Source organism: Ixodes scapularis, unplaced genomic scaffold, assembly GCF_016920785.2.
Source record: "Ixodes scapularis isolate PalLabHiFi unplaced genomic scaffold, ASM1692078v2 PGA_scaffold9__187_contigs__length_104089568, whole genome shotgun sequence".
NCBI lineage: Eukaryota > Metazoa > Arthropoda > Arachnida > Ixodida > Ixodidae > Ixodes > Ixodes scapularis.
In genome coordinates, this window is record NW_024609884.1 from 35,054,332 (window position 1) to 35,067,817 (window position 13,486).

Genomic DNA, 13,486 nt, shown 5'->3' on the forward strand with positions numbered 1-13,486 from the left:
TAAGCGCGATGTGCAGTGGGTCCGTGTAAACAACCTTTAAAGAGAAAAAAAAAAAAAAAAAACACGCGGGGGACGAAGAGGTTTATGGGAGTCGCGTTCCAGGTAGCGTAGCCGAAACAAATATGACATCTGATCACCGCAGGCCATTATTATTTTGCCCCGCCTGCCGCCACTACGCACCCGAGGGTTTGTGTACTGCGGCGTAAACTGACTTCCTGCTGTATAAACGTTCGTGTACAAATTGGAGTCTGACCTTTTCTTCCTCTAACCGATGTTCACTGACGTGATCCTGGCTTCTCCCAACCCAGTGTTGCACGGTAAAGACCCCAGGCTAGTGGTCACAAAGAGGGGGTAAAATTTTCACTGATCCCTACCCATTTTCAGTACCCCCTGCTTTTTGGATGGAGGTCGTTGCGTTGGCGGATATAAAATGTTGCAACGTGATTTTCCTCAAGTGAAAAAAAAAAGAACCTTTGCAACGCTGGAGGCTGTCGAGCACCGGCTTTGGATAATATTTGGATGTGTGGCCCCTCGTAAGAAAAGACCTTCAAGTTGTAGAAGTCTCCTGGTTAATTTTCCTCCGTAATTGGGGCCAACTCATTATTGCGAGAGATTGAGATGCATAAACACTAAGAGTTCTAAAAGGGCAGGACGATACTTACCATAGACTATGCCTAGGAGGATAACAACCGTGACGATCTCGTCGGCAAAAAAACAGCAGCTGATGGCGACGGAAGTGATCAGCGCTCCAATCGTGACAATCAATCGAATCGAGAGCAGTCTGCTCAAAGCACTTGCGAAGGGTCCTGCAAAACAAATTAAAAAAAAAAAAAAAAGGTTCTGTCGTTAGTAATCAAATCAAATCAAATCAAATCAAAGTTTATTATCCGCTTTATAAGAGTGTGTGCATATGTTTTAATCGTTTCTTTTGTTTATGCAAGTCGCATTATATTATTGCAGTTAAAAAGAGGTCTCCTTCTTGGCACGAGTAAAGGACAGAGCCAGGTAGTGTACTGAGTTAATATTGATTAATAAAAATGAAGCCCGAAAATACGGAAGGCGTAATGTCAGTCACTAATGAAATTCGCAATAATTTGCCTTATGACATCAAGTTTCACTTACGCAATAATTTAAGGATGTGAATACTGATCACAGTTGATATTACATTTTAACCGCCCCCCCCCCCCCCCCCTCTCCCCTCGGGAGCCCAATGTGCTCAAAATCATTATTTATTATTTCATAAGCAAACCACATTCGGTGCGTAACACAATTATAAAATAATTTCATAAGCAAACCACATTCGGTGCTATCTCAAGGTGTGAGGAATAGATAACAGCGTACATTGGTACTAATCTCACCCCTTCCGCATTCTATTTGAACGGGACGTTGCACAGGCCTACTCCCGCCTTACCACGATCGAGTGCTGCGACACGAGGTGATAAAGATCCCGGCGTTGTAGTTGCAATAGTCCGACTTTAGGGAGTTTTCGTAGAGCGCGTTGCCCCCTCCGCTAAGCCCTCCGCAACGATGAAGCCGCTACTGCGCCTGCGCGCCGATGGCCTTGATGGCAGAGTTCCGAGTATCGTAGCGGGTTGCGGACAGCGTTGTGGGACGGCCAAAACGATCTACGAAAACTCTCTAATGTTTGCTTGGTTATACCGTAATCGTAAGGATCTAAAGATGCCTTTGAAAAGAACAAACAGTTCGCGATTGCGCGACGGGACGGGGAATGCCTCGACGCATTCGACATGCTGCCCTTGGGAGGAAGGGAGGGGGCACATGGTAACACACGTTGCGCAGCGATTGTTGCTGCCGCAATACGTGTACACATCTCACGCATCGATAACCTTGAGATTCTCGAGAGCCGCAAGGCCGTGACATGTTGTTCGAGGGATCACTGATCTCGAAACTGTAATTGGAGGTGTCTCGCCACGGTTTCGACAAATATGTGCGTGTGTGTTTCTTCCAATCGTTTTTTTTATTTATTTTCTTACACAAACTTGCAAAGAGAATCCTTACATTTTTTTTTCTTTTTGCTTCATGGGACAATTGCAATAACCTAGTAGACCCTTATGAAAAGGGTGCGCCATCAAGTAGCCGCTGCGCTAATTATCCGAGTCTGCAGTGTTTTGGCAAGTACTATCTGAGCATGTATTTCTTGGACACGGCGGCTGTTCGGCGTGAACTCGGCTCAGCTCGCATCGAAAACGAGTGCTGCGTCAGCTTTCGGCAACAACTCGGACCCAATCGCACGTTTCGTGCCCAAAGAAATGGCGACCGTCGAGGTTGCTTCATGGGACTCTTGAAAAGGGTCTTCGGCGTAATCAATCGGCGCTTCAATAAACTCCACTAACGCTCGGCGTAAATAAACAGACAACTGTGAACAAAAGCGCACGAAAGAGTAGCGAGGTACGAGTATAAGGAATGCTCGAGTCTTCCTGATCATAGAACCCTCAAAAGTCGACGTTAAAATATTCACACTAGACTACATTCGTAACACCTCTGGCGGGCGCAGTAATTAGCAAAAACTAAAAAAAGATTACCATTAAATGTTTAATATAAATTTCCAGGTTTCTTTTTTTTTTTTTTTTTGTCTTACCAACTTGTCAAAATTGTTAATTTTTTTAAAAGTATACTTGGTAAATATTTGTCGGGTGTGTTGCGATTACTCATTACTTGCTCCGAAATAACAAAAAAACAGTAACAAAAAAAAAAAGCAATACCAACTCGCCCAAGAATCCGCATTACTCAAGAAAATAGGTACGCGTTCCTGTTCGTACACATGCAAAAAAAAAAAATAAAAGTAGATACTATGTTACGGGGGGAAAAGTTACAGATTTTAAGTAACGGCGCTCCCTGTAACGCGCTCACCTATCTGTTCCTTTCTTTTTTTTCTTTTTTTTTTTTTTTGCCAGCAATTTCGGTTTTATAGATTGTAAAGTTGAGTATGATAAAAACTCAACAAAACAATACTTGTATTTCCGCCAAACTTTTCTGTTTGCATCCGTTCGCATCTACTTTGGCTGGTTCGATCTCACTTGTTGCGTAAGCACGAATGGGTGACCTTGGTCCAGTTGTAACAGTGCACAAACAAAAGTCATAATGATGTTGACGCTTGCATTCGTTACCAATGTTTATATCGTCCTTGCATTATAAAAATATATATTGACTATTAGAACCATCGAACTCTGTTTTAACAAATAAAAAAACAAAGCCTATATGGGACATTTGAATAAACTAGTATTAACCATCTTGGCTTTGATCGATCTTCATATCCTCCTTAGTAAAATACTTTCCCTCGAGTCAGACTCCCAATTTAGTGTAACCCAGAAAATTTAGATGCACAAAAATGTCGAACCTCGCAGCATAAATGCCATCGTCTCACGCAAACTATTGAGGCTTACGGTTTATTCGTTAATAACTGCAACTCAAATATTCGAGTGAACTGTCTCTTTTTCGTGACGAGACCCTGCTCAACTCGCAGGAATCTAGTGGAGTATGAAAAATGCATTGCACAAAGCGGTCGTCCACCTCGTGTGATGCGCACACCGACGTTCTCGCGGCTCCGCAGGAACAATTAGGGCTGCTCCTGCATGTGGCGGCGAGAACAGATGTGCGCAACAGACGATCGAAAGAAGAAGACAAACTTGACAAAAATCTCCGAGTGCCGTAAACAGCGAGACGGACGGCGTATCGGTTCGGCCTTGTGTCGTTCCTGGAAGCTGCTACACTCCGTTTCACTTGTCGATGGAGCGCAGAGAAGGCGCTACGAGCCCTCCCAGCCAATCCAGTGCCGTGTGGGTATCACGTGACCTTCGGGAGGGGCGCAGCGACGTGCCGGGTGCGTAGTCACGTGACAATGTTCGCAGTGCTGGAATGGCCCGGATGATTCGTATATAGCGTCACGCTGCAGTCAACCGGGGGGTGAAACGGAGCAGAGCAGCAAGGCGACTGAAATGGAGGGACGACGTTTGAAAGCAACAAGAAGGAGTTCGTCTGATACCCTAGTTACACGGGCGCTTTCAACTGCCATTGAGTCAACGACAGTTGACTCAATCGCGATCGGCCGGAGTTACACGGCGGCGCCAACTGTCATCGAGCCGCTAATGACAGTTGAGTTCAACTGAGCTCCCCTACCTCAGTTCAACTGAACGGACTTCCCCAACTGAGGTAAAATGGCGCCTGTCCGCGGGACCGCTGCCGCCGACCATCGTTTCCGAGGCACTTACTGTTTCGGAATGCAGGGGGAGGCGTCTAAAAAGAATCGTAGCAGCAAAATATCCGGGAAGGAATAGCTTTAGGCGTCCGAGCTGCCGCTAAAACAATTCCGGCTAGCCGGCAAGCCACCAAACGAGCGAAGATGGCGGCGGGACCAGCTGTGTGAATGGACAGATAGCAGTGGGTGCACCCATCGTAGCGGGTGGTAGCTAGCTCCACCTAGCCTGAAATATGCGCAACTTAGCCCTGAATCTGCTTTGGTACTGATGTAAACGCCGCTAAAAAGCAACAAGGTAATGAACATAATGTACGATATACTTATTGTAAATAAAATATGTTTCTCCGAGTAGATTACTTTAACAATTAGACCGATCACGTGGCACAAGAACTTGCTTCGTTTTAGCTTCAACTGGGTTCTAGAGAGCCGTGTAACACCATCTCAGTTCAGTTCGGTTCAATCACAGTTGAAGCCGATAACTGTGATTGAACTCAACGACAGTTCAAAGCGCCCGTGTAACTAGGGTATGACACAGAGCACTCAAGTGTAACTTTGGTAGAGCGCTCCACTGAACATGAAGAGGTCCCGGGTTCGATACCCGGACCAGGCGGATTTTTTCGGTCGCGCACCAGTCACCTAGAGCTGTGTTTGGAGGTTTGCGTTTGTCCTTTGTCCCTCTTTTTCCCGTTTTCCAGGGAATATTTTCGTCAAGTGTAAGTTATTTGACATTTCTCGCATACGAACTGCAAATGGTGAAGAACGCTGTGTTTTGTGAAGCGACTGGAATAAACAGAAACAAAAAGAAATGAAGACATGGCGTGAAACAAGACGCTCCTCTTGACAATTTACGAAAACGAAGTGTCTAGCGTTATGTCCGACGTAACCCAAGTTACGTCCAAATCTCCGCCTTCCTTAGGTTCACGGGGGAGAGAGAGGAGGACGGGCGAAGGTTAGGTATACGCGTTTCAGTGCTCCGTCCGGACATAACGCTAGCCACAGCGTAACAAAGATCCAGGTAAAAAAAGTAGAAAAAAAAAAAAAAAAAAAAAAAAAAAGTGCTCTGTTTTTATCTGTTCCGCCTCCGCGGACTCGTGATTATTTCGTTACATTTTTTTTTTTTTTCCCTCGATGAAAATTTGCGTTCATTGCAGAGAAGAAGAGCCTATGCAATGAAAGCGACGTCCGCGAAAATTTCGAAAGCCTCTCAGTTTGCCTCCAAGGTCTTAGCGCAACTTAGATAGAATGAATGCGAATAATTCTTCCATTACGGAGTCAAGGCCGCCAGTCAGTGAGATGGAGAATAGGCGTCCATCTAGAACAATAAAACTTTTTTTTCCCCTTCGTATATTTCCTATCCGAAATTTTCTGTCTCTGTGCATTTTTCCTCCGGAAACTTTCGGCGGGGATGGCTTCTGACTACCAGTGCGTTCTTTCTTGTACTCTCGACGGAAACTCGTTTCGGTGACGCGCGTGTATTGTGACGCAATCCAGCCGAGTGCCCCTGCGGTTCGGCGCCATTTACTAGATGAAGGACCTTGCGACAGTGAGCCGGAAAACTTGTCAATAGACGGGGTTGGTTAATCGAGTGGCGAGGCCGCCTGCGGAACTCAGTCTAGTACCTAGATTAATTGACTTAGTGGGATGCAGCAGTCTTGGCATGGTGGCAAGCCAAGGCCACGCCCGTGGTCAAGCGGGACATAAAATAAGTTTTACCGTTGTGTCGTTTCGTCTAGTGTTGGTTGTGCGCATTACTGTGGTCCCTTCACGGTTTGCTGGCAGTTTTAAAAATGAACCCGGTACTTTTAAAACGAATGTCTCTAAAGCAGGGTCGGGCATCTCTTCGATCCTGTCGCGTAAAAGCCGTATGCACCCTAAAAGGTCACCTAGAATTTATATATTAAAGAGTGGGGCTAAAAGCGATTTTTTCTGATATTCAAGAAACCGGCACGCACGGCATAGTATACTTCCGCACAAGTTTATTCTCAGCTAGATGCGCGCTAAGGCGATTCCCATTCCGGCTTTTGGCGACGCACGAGCGACCAAAAGCGTTGCTTTGGTCGGTCTTCTATGATTGGACAAACGCTATGGCGTCACTATATGTCAGCGGCACCCGGGGGGCGGCACCCGGGGGGCGGCCCGCGGCGGCCCGCCGCGACACCCCCCTTCCCACCCGCGCTCTCGTGGCCTGCTTAAAGGCCCTTTCGTGAAAAGTTTCGTTGCACTAATTACACTCAGGTCATTAACTTATATGTCCGTGTTAGCCTTTTCCTTTCAAGACTGAATAGCGCTCCAGAACACCCTGTGTACACCGTTGCACAAAGGGCTCTCGACAGCTGCCATCTTCTTACGCACTAAGAAATCTAGAGCAACTACTCTCCCGCAGAGCGCGTCACCAAAAAAAAAAAAAAAAAAAAAAAAAAGAAAAAAAAAGTTCAGCTTTTCTATTTTCGTGAAGAAGAAAGACCAGCGGAGCTGTACTCGATACACTGTGTGCTTCTTCGTCGTCGTCTGTTTTTCGCGCTGTTTCCTACGATGAATTCCCACCAACGCGCCCAACTATCCATTCTTCTACTATAGCTGGAAAGGTGGCCGCCATCTACGAGCGACGGCGGAAACCATACTGGTTGTGTGCTTGCCACCGACGCTTATAGATGGCGGTAGCTGTCCAGGTAGGTTTATGTCGACATACACGGACACGATCCTGGGGAACCTAGCCCCTTAACAGCTCCGCTATAAAAAGGCCCGGGAGTCTACTTTCCCGCACAACACTCGGAGAGCCAGCACCGCAACTTACGGAGGCAGCTCAGCGAATGAAGATGCCGAAACATATGTTTACACCAAAAAACGCAGTCTGAGTTGTGACATTAAGCAATGCAAGCGTGACGTTTTGCATTGCTTAATGTCACAACTCAAACTGCGTTTTTTTTTTTTTTTTGTCGAAACATATGTTTTGACGTCGTCATTCGCTGAGCTACTTCCGTAAGTTGCGGTGATTCGCTCCCGGAGTGTTGTGCGAGAAAGTAGACTGGCGAGCTTTTTTTTTTTTAGAGTGTCGGGAGAGTCAATCGCTAGCCCGTCCTCGGGCCCTACCTACACGGCGGGACCAAGTGGGACGAGGGGGGGATAGGGATATCTGATATTTCCGTCTGCTGCGATTGGCCAGCTCCGCACCGCTGACCAATCGCAGCAGGCGGCGATGTCCCGGTCGCAATGGGTCCCGCTTGGTCCCGCCGTGTAGAGCACGGCCCTTGGGCTCGCCATGCCCTGCGTTTTTGAAGCTCCCTGACGTCACGCCGCGGCGGTGGCGCTGCTGTCGGCACTGCGCGTGCGCAGAAGCTTCGCCTCAGGCGAATCTGGTTTCTGCGCGCGCGTATCGTGTCCGCACCCGGTGTGGGCAGACGCGGACTCGTTTATAAAGGAAAAATCGTAAGGGTGCAGGCGAGCTGGTGAATATTAACCATGTTGAATTAACCATTGAGACATCGTCCTGTCATTGAGACGTCGTCCTGTCTATTTTCTGTCCCTTCTACGTTTTGATGTTTCTTCTCTACCCCAGTCTCAGGTTAATTCAACATCGTTTATAAACAGGGTGTTGGTCAGTAGACACTCACCGGTCATGCAGAGGGTAGCCCCTGCGAGACTGAAGGGCCAGGAAGCCTTCTCGTAGCTGCACTCGAATGTTCGCACCATGGCAACGTAGAGGACGCCTCCGGCGCGGAAGAAGCCCAGAACGAACAGGTTGATCCAGAAGACTGCGGCCACGATAAGGAGGCCGTGCATCTGGCGGTGGCGCAGTGCGGGCTTCTTGGAGAGTCCCATCGCGCTGCTCGGGCGCCGTTCAGCGAGGAGGGAGTACTCTCGAACCCGGACCTGCCGAATTCCGAGTCCCTACCTGGTGAAAGCGGGAGGAAAAAAAAACGTCGGTGTCGGTTGACGTCCGTACACAGTCAACTTTTAGGACTTGGATTAGCGAACGACCGAGTAAACAACACTTCAGGGTTGTTTTTTTTTTTTTCCTGTTTTTTTTTTTTTTTTTAAGGAAGTTAAAAAAATACTTTAAAAAAAACGAGTTTGAATATCACGTTCGTGTTCCCCGAAGATACTCCTAAACGCGAGAAAACTCGAAAAACCTCCGACCAATCGTTACGTCATGAAACAATCTTTCGGCCGCCAAGCGCGTGTCGCTCGTATGGGCAGGGCGTGGAATTGCAAGCTTGCCAGGTATACTCCCCCGCGCTGACAGCAGTCGTGACGTATTTTTCTGACCTTTTTTGAAATTAGCAGGAGTGCGCGTGCATAGCTTTGATAGGCGCTGAGGATGCGCGAGAGCGGAGATTCCGGAAACTCAGGATGTGACGCCACGCTCTTACCGCTCATTCACACTGAAAGCGGATCCGCGTTCGCAAAGCGGTTGCGAACGCGGTTGTATAAAGATCCAGTACAATTGCACGCGCACTCGATGACATCCAGTGCCGGTGCAATTGCACTGGATCTTTATACAACCGCGTTCGCAACCGCTTTGCGAACGCGGATCCGCTTCCAGTGTGAATGAACGGTCAGAAGGAGGGGATTCAGCGTTACTTTTAAAATTATTTTCTGCAGCCTCCGTGCACCGAATTGAAAAATAATCTCGACATTCGTGATTCTGCATACCGAATAAAGACGACTTAAGTGTTTTTCCTCAAACACAGAACCGCTTCAGTATCCCTTTAACTGCAGGCTTGTCCGTTCAATTTAGTCCGCTCGTAAGGACTTCCGATCGCGAGCACTTAGCACGTGGGATTCGGTTTGACGTACGCTTCTGCATACTAAGAAGCAGCGCTGCCCCTGCTTTCTCGCTCGCTTTCCTTTCATCTCACAGGGTTTCCCCCTCTGATAAGCGAGTGCGTTTCCGGAGGTTACGTGGATTACAGCGTAAAGTGAAATAACTCCGGCAGTGGAGTAGGGTTGAATGTGCGCACACCAAGCTTCCTTTTGCGCTGTATTTAGTGCCGTGTAAGTTTGAAATCTTCATCCCTTCTCTGTTTGATAGCGCCAAAGTATGCCCCATTAGCACGGCGAACTGCACGTTGTGCTATACCGTCTTACTTAGATTTGCAAAAGTTTATGTCCAAGGTGTGACACACTTGCGATTGGTCAGGGAGTGTATTACGACACTTGTAAAAAGTGTGGCACATTCCCCTTTGGTCAGGGTGCTCTTACATGAAATCCAGGATTATTATGTCCATTATTCCCGTTACAAAACTACACTGTGCGAGCGCCACGTTCCGTGGCGTTCGCACAGCATTCGGTAACGAGGCTGCTCTTCTGCACCCTGTGCGTATACACTGTGCAACACTGTTAGTGTGAACACGACATCCGCGCTTGTCTGCACTTTTTTCAAACAGAGTATTGACGGGTACCGATTTTCATAAAGGCGATCGGAAACGCGTTTGTACTGACTTCGTGGAACGACTCGCAACAGAACCTGACTCTCCTGGAAAAAATCATCAAATGTGACGAGACGTGCATTTTCTAGTACATGTTGGAAACAAAGGTACATTCTATGCACTAGAAACCTCCCACACCACTAAGAATTAAATGATAAGGCAAGAACTGTGGACAAGGTAAAGGAGAAAATGGCAGCGCTGCTGAACGGGTTGACACATGACGGCCTGCATCAGTTTCCAACAATGAAAAATTTGTATGCAGCGGTGTAAAAATAGAGGAGGAGAGTAGGTTGAAGGGAATAACAGTTAGGTTATAATCTTGTAACAAAAATTCACACTTTTGCCACCATTCTTGTTATTTAATGATGACAGTGCCATTTTCAGGGCTTGTGCACGCGTGTGCTTTGCACGTTTTTCGAAGCAACGCGTGCCTGCTGAGCTGTGGAGATTGCAAGATGCGCTCTTGATTACTAAACATAGGACCCAATCTCTCCACTACCTTCATTTATTTTCTCTCTCTTTAAACATAGGAATGGTGTATGCTCGATGAGAAACTTTGTTGCATTTCCGAAGAAAGGAGAAGTGCACGAGCACAGATTTAATCCGCTCTCAAGGTGCGTGAGCTCACGCGCTTCGGTACCTTTGATCGCATTGCCACATAAAGGCCGATTCACACAGCCCATATTCCTTACGTTACGTTACGTAAGCTTACGTACAAGCCACCGGGATATCTGTGCTTCATATCAAGCGTAGCTGCCAATTCGAGGAGGTATATCTGGCACGCGACATTCGAGACACGAATGTTTCGGTGACTTAGACGCAACGTAAGAAAACGGTGCTGTGTAGTGTGATAAGTTGAAGCGAGCTCAACTCCTTACCCTCCTTACGTTACGTTACGACCAGCCTTGTGTCCTTGGTTGCCACGGTGACTCACCGCCCTAGCTCGTCGTCGCCGAAACATTCGTGTTTCGAATGTCGCATGCCAGGCTATCTCCTTGAATTGGTAGCCAAGCTTAATACGAAGCACAGATTTCCCGGTGACCTAGACATAAGCTTTGGTAACGTAACGTAACGTAAGAAAACGTATATGTGTGAACCAGCATTTAAGCACGGCCTCTGGCCGCTGCTAGGGTGTCTCAATGTCCTGCTGTTTAGGGTGATGTCATGCTTTGTAGGATGACTTCAGCCTAAACTGGGCCTAAACATGTCTGGGACTTCACTTATTTTCTTCGACGTCATTGCAAACACGCACATGTGAAGGCGACTAGGCGATGGATTTCAACTTTCACCGACCACCGCCAGGTGCCACACGACCGATCAGTAGCAAGACAACGTGTAAGCGCTTCAACGAATATCGCTAAAGAATTTTATACCTTTACAGTTAGGGCTGTGAAATGAATCTGTGCATCCATGAATCTATGCATATTTTGTTTAAGCAATGCTTTTGGGTACTTTATTCGAAAGTTATCTTTTATTACTTAAGTTATTTTCTATCAAACATGACCACACCGGTGGCGCACGGAAATGCGAGTGACCACCTAGCTCTTCATGATCTTCGACTTTTTGTGTCCGGAGATCTCCTTTTATTTTTTTATGCAAAGTTTTTTTTTTAATACTATAAATTGGATGATGACGTAGAAATATCAAGGGAATTCAAAATGTCGACCATTTACCCACTGTTGCATCTTATCTGAAATCGTAGGCTCCCACTGCGTGGTGTAAACATCACCCCAATCTACATTGGCGTTGCAAACACCGAAGTCATCACCTGCGCGGCAACACTACTCTAGTCCAATGATGCTACCTAATTTTCCACCTATTCGTCAATTTCTTCTTTTTTTTTTTTTGACACGCCCGCCTTTGATTGGGGAATACGATTCCGTAACGTCGCCTGTTCCTATACACTGTATTACCGGACCACAAAGTACGCTACAAGTTATACAAGTTAATCCAATGCCGTGTAAGTGTCACATGACTTTCGAGGGGGGCCGCAGTGATGCGTTGTCACTTGATACGTGGAACTGGGGCTTGTAACGTCCGCTACAGTTCAAAGTACTTGGAAAAGGCGTAGGGTGATGACTAGAGAAATGAATCGAACCATTTTTTTTTCAGCAGACTACTCGCAATAAAGTAGGTACTACCCAGGGAAGGTAGCGCAGTGCAGCGAAATCAACTGCATGACACCCTAAAAGCTCTGTTATACTCCAACGTTGAGTGCAGCGAACGCAGCGTAGCGCAGAACGTGGGCCTTTGATTGACCGGCGAGCAGGAACTCGATATCTGCGACCAATCGGTATATCCATGTGCGCCGCACTGCGCCGCGTTTGCTACGCTGCCCGTTTAGATTTGATAGGACATATCAGCCATATCACTAAGGAAAAACATCTCACAGGTTTCTTTTGTATAATGCTCCATGGTGTCCGGGCGCTAATGCTACCAAGTATGGCCACTGTGGACGCGGTGCTCGAGTACCACCAGTCGTTGAGACAGAAACCCTCCAGCGGTAATTGACAGCAAGATAGACCTGGCTAAACGATTTTTTTTTTCTCTACTTTTAAACAATATAACGCAACTTGCCTTTTGTGGAGTTTGAATTGCCGGCTTCCAAGGGTTCATCGAGGGAAGTTTGGTGAAAATTAAGGATGTTTAGGTGTTTTTTTTTTTTAATTACCACATAAACATTTTACAACTTTGACTTTTTCGATAGCTTGAAAGCTCCCGGGAGCAATGAAAAAAAAAACTTATAATAGTTAAACATTAACAAAGAATTATTTGCACAAAAAGTTTCAGCTTAGAAAAAAAAACCGGCACTGGCATGATTCCTGTGCCATGAAACACCCTTCTTGCTGTAGTTATCGTCCTTTATAGCCAATCCAGTGAAGGCGATGAGCATGACCTTAAAATCACCCAAGAAATAAAAAAAAAAAAAATCTTTCTGAGGTCGTGTGTCCTGCTCGCCTGCCCACAGGAAAATCTTATCCAGTAGTCGCCGTCAAAACTATTTTTGACAAAGACGGCATCAGCATTCTTGCGCGTTATGTTATACGCAACAAAATAACTTCTGTTTAGCCGCACCAGAAGATGAAATTGTTTTTCGAAAATCCTATTCTTAGGTGCTCGCGTGCAGGTTGTTGTTTATCCTACAATAAACATAATTAAATTGAATAAAATTGGAAAGAAATGGAACGTGTAGGACGAAATGGTAGTCTACCTAAAACGAGGTGAACTTGACCGTCTTACATTTTAAGAAATATGGGGGTGTATATCCCTACACCCCTTGTCCCATACGTAACACCCCAAAACAACAGTTCGACGCTCAGTCTACAGACGTCGAACCGAGGATACCAACTTTCGAGAGCGGCTTGATAGTCGACCGATAAAACTTTTTAAAATAGCTAAAGTACGCACTAAGGGCTACAGTAATACAATCAAGGTATCTTTAACCCTGCTGCAAAGCCTCAGTGATTTTTTTTTTCTAGTCTTTGATACACACATTAGCTATTTAGTACGTTACATTCAACAGCTATCAAGCCGCTCGTAAAAGTTGGTATCGCCAGCTCGACGTCAGGGGACTGAACGTCCAAATGTAGCTTTGGGGTGCTAGTGTTACACACAGGACAAGGGGGGTACCCCTATACACCCCCTATTTCTAACAGTGTAGGGGAGACGAGAGGTGACAGTGTCACTATAAAAAATTTACATTTTTTTTTTACCGCAAAAATAAACTAGGCATCGCCGAACGCTCATTCTCCACCTAAAGGTAGCGCTATAGAGGTCACAACCAGATGCCAAAGTTTCAGCCCCCATCCGATACCTTATTCAAAAGTTATGTGATTTTCTC

At 46.3% G+C, this 13,486-nt stretch overlaps 1 protein-coding gene across 1 annotated transcript in view; it reads right to left on the reverse strand.

Moving 5' to 3' along the window:
• LOC8023836 overlaps positions 1–13,486 on the reverse strand; it is a 33,034-nt gene that overhangs the window by 4,325 nt on the left and 15,223 nt on the right. Inside the window, exons 2-3 of the mRNA XM_029975929.3 lie at positions 7,828–8,108; positions 663–806 (exon numbers count right to left, since the gene is read on the reverse strand). Coding sequence (XP_029831789.2) covers positions 663–806; positions 7,828–8,035 — 352 coding nt within the window. The 5' untranslated portion in view covers positions 8,036–8,108. The remainder of the gene's footprint in view (positions 1–662; positions 807–7,827; positions 8,109–13,486) is intronic.